The sequence below is a fragment of the Cannabis sativa genome, chromosome 4 (assembly GCF_029168945.1).
Source record: "Cannabis sativa cultivar Pink pepper isolate KNU-18-1 chromosome 4, ASM2916894v1, whole genome shotgun sequence".
Lineage (NCBI taxonomy): Eukaryota > Viridiplantae > Streptophyta > Magnoliopsida > Rosales > Cannabaceae > Cannabis > Cannabis sativa.
The window spans coordinates 73,236,680-73,245,118 of NC_083604.1; the positions used below are offsets into that span (position 1 = coordinate 73,236,680).

General features: G+C 36.6%; 1 protein-coding gene across 4 annotated transcripts; it reads left to right on the plus strand.

Annotated features, from left to right (window-relative positions):
* The first annotated feature begins 208 nt into the window (after positions 1-208).
* LOC115714981 (transcription factor SPATULA) lies at positions 209-3,545 on the plus strand. Of its 4 annotated transcripts, none has more exons than XM_061114457.1 (9): positions 270-604; positions 692-862; positions 1,015-1,119; positions 1,217-1,282; positions 1,408-1,473; positions 2,304-2,621; positions 2,735-2,807; positions 2,907-3,017; positions 3,160-3,545. In XM_061114457.1, exons 1-9 carry the CDS (start codon positions 524-526, stop codon positions 3,162-3,164), a joined length of 996 nt encoding a protein of 331 aa, XP_060970440.1. In that variant the 5' UTR covers positions 270-523; the 3' UTR covers positions 3,165-3,545. The 4 variants fall into 4 exon arrangements, with proteins under 4 accessions (XP_030499614.1, XP_030499616.1, XP_060970440.1 ...); XM_030643755.2 differs by having other exon boundaries at positions 271-604; positions 2,907-3,072; XM_030643754.2 differs by having other exon boundaries at positions 209-862; positions 2,907-3,072.
* Positions 3,546-8,439: the final 4,894 nt, after the last annotated feature.

Here is an 8,439-nt window from a genome sequence, read left to right on the forward strand (position 1 = left end):
AGAATAAATGTTTAATTACGGAATTTTAATTTTTTTCTAAGTGGAGCCTCACGTGCGCATCACACACACACACACCGTTTCTATATTTGTTACAGTCACCGTGTCTGTCACATTATGCTCTTTACACAGCCTCAATCACCCAATAGGAATTGACTGTCAGACTATTTTATTCAGCCATCAGACTCCCTCCACCTGACCCACTCGCTCATTCTGGCGCGTGTAACGCGTACCAAAGCTTTTAAACTAAACCAGCTCTCTCTCTCTCTCTCTCTCTCTCTCTCTCTCTCTCTCTCTCAGTTTGAAGCTCTGTTACTTATTTTTTTTTGCTTAAATTCCATGGCTTTTCAAGACCAGACGCAGCAAAACCAAGAAAGCCAAAACCGAACTTAACCCCAAAAAGAAGAGCTGAGCTTAGAGAGAGAAAGAGAGAGAGAGATTGAGTGGACTCACTACTCGCACTTTCAGGGTCCCAAAACCCAGAAGAGAAAAGAGAAAAAGAGCAGAGAGAGCACAGAAAGCAGTAATGGGGGATATGTATGACAAAAGCATTTGCTCATCATCTTCGGCACCCGACGAAATTTCGCTTTTTCTACAGCAGATTTTGGTACGGTCTTCTTCTTCATCAATGAATACGCAGTTTTCGTTGACGTCTCCCGGTAATAATCTGAGCCGTATGTGTCCGTCGTCGCAGATGGTCGGAGATGGGATCTCGGCCGTTGATTCTTCCGGTGCTTATTTCGTGGGAAATAATAGTATAAATAATACGAGTGGCGGCGTGGCGGTCATAGCTCCTAATAATGTGTCGTCTTCTTCGGTGGGAGCTAGTGAGAATGAGAACGATGAGTATGATTGTGAGAGTGAGGTATTGATTTTCGTTTCCTCTGTTTGGTTGCTGAGAAAATATAAAAAAAGAAAAAGTGAATCAAACTAAAGCTATAGTCTTTGACTGGTATTTTTTTTTAAAAAAATAATTTATTTGAGCTGATTTTATTTAATTATTTTTTGGAAACGCAGGAGGGTTTGGAAGCATTGGCGGAAGATGTTCCAGCAAAAAGTGTAATGGGTCGAGGTTCCTCGAAGAGAAGCAGAGCCGCCGAAGTTCATAACTTGTCTGAAAAGGTTGTCTTTTCCCTTTGATTTCTATTCTTTTGCTATTTTTTTTTTTGGTTTGGGTGGGGTGGTTTTTAATGTAGGAAAAATGGGATTGTTTGGGCAGAGAAGGAGGAGTAGGATTAATGAGAAAATGAAAGCATTACAGAATCTAATTCCAAATTCTAACAAGGTATGTAACTATTTTGCTTATGGAAAATATGTGTGTTGTATTATATTTATACTCACTTTAAAAATTATATGAGTCAAGTATTGAGACTAAGAACAATTTGGTTATTGATGTGTATTATGTAATAGACGGACAAGGCTTCAATGCTGGATGAAGCCATTGAGTATCTCAAGCAGCTTCAACTTCAAGTACAGGTTTGTTTTAGTTATGTAGTTGTTTGTTAATGCAAAACCGGAATTGATCAATTGTTTATGATTGATGAGAGGAGTGATAGTTTATAAAACTCCACAACCCAAATATGAGTTTTGCATAAACTATAAATTTAAAGTGTTGTTTCTTTTTGTCTTTTGAGTCCCACGTTTTTGTTGGGTGTAAAAAAAAACCCTCAGGAAGCTCATAAGAGGGTATATCTATCTCAGGGATTGTGGGAAAATGTAATAATATCTGACTTCTCATGTAAAATAGATGATTTGATTGGTGTTCTGTGACTAAGAATTAGTGTTAGTGAGACCTCAGTTGTATTTTTATCGAGATGTGGTATATCATCTGTTAAGGATGATCAAAATTTAATTTTTTTTGTGGCAAAAATAGCATCTTTACTAATAGATGCATATTTTGAATGTTATCAAGGATGAGCCAAAATTCTTATAACTTCAGAGTGGTTTAGTCTATTTCTTTCAAGGGATCATGTATAATCTTAAGAACTGTTGATTCAAGAAGTACTTAGGAAAATGAGACGTGCCTTAGAAAACACTCAAAGACACATTTCACATTGTTCAGTCAGTTGCCTCTTGCTATTTCGTTTTTGGTTTCTAATCCCTAATTCTTGGGATGATCCACAATTATCGATTCACATAAGCTATAGGATGCTAGATTAAAGGGTTCTGCTTTATTTAGCTAGGTAAGGTCAGCATATATGGCTGGTTGTTCTGTGCTGCATTATAAAATTTCTTCAAAGAAAATTTGATGATATTATTACTAAATAGTTTCATATTGATTGCTTGTGTTGTGATTCTTGTTTCAGATGTTAGCAATGAGAAATGGATTGAGTTTGCATCCAGTAAGTCTACCTGCAGCACTGAATCCTGCTCATCTCTCCCATATGAGAAGTGACTTTGGTGAGGAAAATAGATCTCTACCTCTGAACATGACAGGGACATTTCCTATGAATCAAGAAACTTCAACCCCAAGTCTATATTCTATTCCAAATCAATGCACTTCCTCAAACCAGCAACTGGTACCGGACATGTTAAATATACTTAACTCAGAAGTCACAGTTGGGATGGAATCACAAGTTCAGGCTCACATAGGGGCCTCTTTTCAATTGCAAACATCTGCTCAGGTTGTTGTTAATTTACTTTTCGAACATCTTAAGTAATACATACAAGGTTTATGGTATGTTTAACTAACGAACTAACTATATAACTAACAACTCTTTATCCTTTTCTTTTGTAGGAAATATCCAGAGAAAACAGACTCCATCCCCACCAACATACAAGCCTTAATCAGTTAGAGAGAAGTCCTTCAGGTATTTGTTAACTTTTTTCATATTATCCCAAACTACGAAGAGACCTTAACTATGTTTAATCTCATTTTTCTTCTTTTTTTGTATGCTATCTTTACAAAGAGTTTGACATGGGAGCCATGGCTACAGTGACTTCATTCAATAGACAAGCATCGGTCTTGAAGGGCAATGATTCTTTAGAAACTTGTTCTCTTGAAGGAGATTGGTCAGAAGGTGGGTTACTTAAGGCTCTAGAACAAAGTCTATTACTTCCCACCCATTTGAATAGGTGAGTCTTTTGTTTTCAAGAACAAGTACCTCAATGCTCAACGCGAATATTCACTGTTTTTCTTCTATGTTTTTCGGATTATACCAGCATGAGGACAGGTAGATCTTGCTCAAATGACAACAGCATCAAGGCTGAAAGGGCAAACCTATGACTCTCTCAACTTTCCAGACTTAGTGTAGCTATATAAGATTATGACCTGCTTCTAAGCCGAACATCAGTTTAGGTATATCTTTTTTTTCTTTTTCTTTTCTTTTTTGAATGCTTGAAGCCTTGAACCTGGGAAAAAGCTTGTTACGTAGCTTGCAAAAGTATATATGACTTATTTTTTCTCTTCCATTTTCTTAATCTTAGTGACCACATTGATATTTTTACATGTTGTTGTATCTACGAGAAGCAGACTTAAATCATGTAAAAGAAAATCTATTGTATGATATTATCAACATGACATGACATGACATCCTTGATGAGCAAAATGGTGCTTGCTCATAGTTAGATTTGATCACTGAAAGCTGAACTTGGTATAACAACTGCATCACTTGTTATGTCACATCTAGTTATCCAAACCCTTGTAGAGATAGATAGCTTAATCGGTAGTCTTATCTTATCATGGAGATATATATATAAATTATATGTATATGATGATAGTATTATCATATGGGAGGGACCCCAATAAGAAGGGACCAAAAAAAGATAATTAACTAAAGATAGAATGACAAGACCATTATCCTAAATGCCCCTTTTGGCGAAAATGTGGCTCATTGAGGAAGCCATGCTGAACTAGCACGTCTCTCTCTCTCTCTCTCTCTCTCTCTCTCTCCACTACTATGTTGCCTAACCTAACCCCATATTCTACATAAAGACATCATTAATGTTGAACTTTGATCTAAAAAGAGATTGATGTGATGCGTCTGTTCGTTCGTGATGAGTAGTGTCTTAAAGATTGGATGATTAGTTGGTCTCTCAAAATTTAAATTAAATATTTGAAAACATACTAGAAGAGTAGAAGTACTACTTATTTGTTGACAAAAATAGAGATAATTTATCCAATAGATAAGAGTAATAACCCCACATAATTACTAACTGTTTCAATGTGATATTTTGTACGGCTAATTAAGATTTTTGCTCCTGAATTTTGACATGTATCAAATCATGTTCCTTAAATTTTTAAGGTCGTTAAAAATGTCTCTTGAACTATTGATATTAATAGATTTAAGGATTTTTATTTAATTTCATTCAATTTTACTATTTTAGTGATGGTTTATGTACTAAATCATGCTCTCTAGACTTTGATATCTACCAAATCATGCCTCTCGAATTTTGACATGTACTAAATTATGCCCTCTGAATTTTCATCCATGTTAGACTTTTTTAATTAAAATTGGAAAAAAAATTCTTAAATCTAACAATCTCAATAATTCAAGGGGCATTTTTAACGACCTTAAAAGTTCAGGGGGCATGATTATAGAGCTTCTCTTTCTCTTGTTCACTCTCCGACTTGACTGGATGTATGACGTCACCCTCTGATTTATTGGATCGAGCTAAATTGTGATGTTAGAGTGGGAATGTATAATATGTGCATTGCTGTTGTTGCTAAAGATAATCAGAGTAAGGTGTGTTGGATGATTACGACAAAACTTGATTTCTCTGACGCACTTTGTGGTGAGGCTGCGACCTGTTGCTTAGCTTTAGAAACGACAACCGAGAAGGGGTGCAATTTTATTATTGTAGAAAGTGATTCTAAAGTAGTTATCAATTCTCTTAATGTGGTGGACTATTGCTGGAAGATTGAGAACTACTCGAATCATTGTAAAAGCACTTCTTATTTTTTTGTGGGTTGTGTTTTCTCTAATTTATGAACCGCAACAGTAAAAGTACAACTAACATGAGAAAAAGAGAAAGGTGTCTCAAGAAAGCTAGATAATACAACTTTAATACCTGAGAATGAAAACACATGAGCCCATCTTAATCCTACTAACAAAGCAAGAACTTCGACTTGAAAAGTTGATACCTAAACCAAAAAATACGAATTAAATAAATTTAGTAATTTCATGAATGTTGAAATAAGTCATTTAAAATTATGACATATAAATACAATTTTAAGAGAATAATAATATAACTTATTATTAAAGTTCTTGTATCTTAGCATGATTAAGTGAGTGAAATAAAAATACACCTATATAAGATAAATATATAAAATTTAATTAATACACAACTTAATGATAATATTAAATTAAAATGAGAATTGTTATCTATATGTTGAAAAATATTCTAAAATATTATTTTATAAAGAAAAAATTTATCTTGATACATGTGGAGCGAATCATTTGTCACTGATACCATCAAATCATTTTTAAGATAAACCTAAAATGAACCACCATATAAATTATCAAACAAGCCACATTAGGTACATAAATATACTACCAAAAATTGTACAAAATAAGTCACAACTTACACAAAAATAAATCAATAAAAACATGATACAACATAATCTTGGGTATCATAATAAATTAAAATTGAATAATGAAAAAAACTTTTTTAATACATCAAAACTTAATAAAATTAAACAGTAATACATTAATCTAATTAAATAACAAATCAAAATACAAAGAAACAAATTGAAGACAAGACTATCCATAACCAACCGACTATATATATAAAAGTAAAAAACAAAACATACTAGTGTTTTTATTGCTATCTTTAATGTCAATTGTCTTGCTAGTATTTTATTTTATTTATGGAATTTTATTATCGTTATTACAAAAATTCAAAAATTTTATTTAACCAAAAAGAAATTAAAAGTGAATTACCGAGTAAATAATCAGTCGTTGTGGCAGTGGTGATGGTCGTTTGGACTAAAATTTTACAAGTAAACTAAATAGAGAGAAAACTTTCTCTCCCATGAGTGAGATGTTGGGTTCCCGACTGTGATATTTCGTATCTCTTTCCTATTTTTGTGTGTGTTGTTTTTGTCTTTCGATGGGTGATAACATGAGTGGTGCTAGTATGGAAAATGGAGTCTTTGACCAGGTCGGCGAAGGTAATATTGAAGAGTTACCTTTGCAGTTTATCGAAGAGGCATCTTTGGAGCTTGAAGCTGATTTTGAGATTAATATCGAGGTCGCAAAAACAGGGGTTCGTGCTAAGATATTTGGATCCCGTCCTTTAGCTAAAGGAAGAGTCAAACAGATTCTCACCGGGGTTTGGTCTTTGAAGGGTAAATGGAGAATGAAGAGCAGAGGGGTACATGGGGTTTCTTCTTTGACCTGTTGGAGGATAAGGAAGAGGTTCTCAAGCGTCGCCCTTGGATCATCGCAGGACAACTTCTGAATATTAGGGAGTGGCCTCTCGACGGTGCCTGACATTGTATTCTGATGAATAAAGCGGTGTTTTTGGTAGAAATTCATGGGCTTCCTATTCCCTATCTGACTTTTCAGAACTCTAGTGTGATAAGGGCTAAGGTGGGTGAGTTTTTAGAGACGGATGGAGTCGATAACTGGACCATAGCTAGACGGAGCTTTCTGAAGCTCAAGGTGGATATTCTGATTGATCAACGGCTCCTGGCAGGGTTCTACCTGAGTATAACTAGAGGAAGAAAGGAATAGATTCAGTTCAAATATCGGAAGCTACCGAAAATCTATTTCAATTGTGGGTATCTGGCCCATGATAGTAGTATTTGTTCCAGGGACCGTGCCTTTGCCTATCCTCCGATTGGCAATGCAGTTCCTCTATATGGTCCTTGGATTAAAGCTACTGTTCCTATACGCAGTTGTTTTGACACATAAGGCCCTCTTCTTCTCCAGGATAGGGCTGATCGGGCGGTGAATACTCAAGGAATTCCAAATATTCAGGTGAATAGTACTGTGTCTCTTGAGGCGCAAGGTACATAGACGTGTGTTGAGGCCACTACCTCGAATACTGAAGTCGTACATACGGTTGGTACAAATGAAATGGCTCAGGGCCAGAATTTCGAAATGCTCCATTGTGTGTGAGACAGTTGGTGTGCCACCTGTCATTCTTAAGTTGAGGGCCGAGGAGCATCCGATGAATCGGTTGGGTAAGAATCCTATTGACGATGGTGTTATTATTTGTATGATGGCCCATGTTGGCCCAGATGTGGCCCATGTTGGCCCAAGTTGTTGAGAGACCACATTATGAGGTTTGCAAATCTCGGACCCCACACCATCATCCTGAGCCTACTATCATTTCTGGGCATATAGAGTTGATGGAGGAGATCACAAAAAAGTTGAATGGGCCTATGCTGATTGAGGGAGTGGGTCCAACAGAAAATGGTGAGCACTGGTTTCATGCTAAGGTGTCACCTTCTTCTTTGGGTTCCAAAGCAAGAAAAAAGAAAAGTCACTGGAAGTGTTTCTCCCATCATTACTCTGGTGCCAGAACATTCTCTTTCTTCATCTGACCCAAAGGGGCTGGCCGCTTCTTTGGGCAAGTGCGAGATTGCTCCCTTCACTCTCGGGAAGGAGTCCCCTAAGAAGGATTCCTCTGGTTCCAAGAAGTTGAGAGGTAGAAAACTGACTAATAGCAAGAGTAAGTCAGTTCTCGAGAAGGCTAAAGTCGACGATGGCAACACAGAAGCAGGTAACAATTCCACTACTTCTTTTTCTGAGGGAATCTACTTTTCAAAGTTAAAGTTGATCAAAATTTTCAAATGGGCGAGGATGCGACCCTTATCAAGCCCCCCAGTCCCAATGAGAGCTCTTTCTTGGAATTGTCGCGGTCTTGCTAGACCAGCGACAATCCAAGCTCTCAAGGCTTGGGTGAAGAAGTTAAAGTTGGACTGCTTATTTTTTTATGGAAACTAAGGTTGGGGTAATTCAGATGAGTAATATTTGCAAAACTTTACACTTTGAGTACAACAATTACATTCCCTCTATTGGGCTGGCGGGGGTATGAGCTTTTTTTGGAACAAAGGTGTTGATATAGTGGTTACGGAGACTCTTAATTTTGGTTTTGTGTGTACGGTGAAAGACCATGCTGTCATGAAAATGTGGTATCTTTTGGCCATTTATGGAACACCTTATGATGATTGTAAAAGTGCTTTTTGGGATCATTTGGCGGATACTATCAATTCTCTTGATGGTCCTTGCGCTCTCATGGGAGATCTTAATGTTCTTTTGTCTAAGGAGGACAAGTTGGGTGGTCGTGTTTTTACGTATCGGAACGGCTCCACTCTTTAGAAGTTTCTTCTCTCCATTAGGGGAGTAGACTTGGGATTTAGAGGCTGCAAGTATACTTGGCATAACAAACAAAGTAATGGCCATTTAATTAAAGAGAGGTTGGATCGGGTTATTGTGGACACTAACTGGTTGGCTGATTTCCCTTCGGGGGGTGTTCGTAATTTTTCGATTA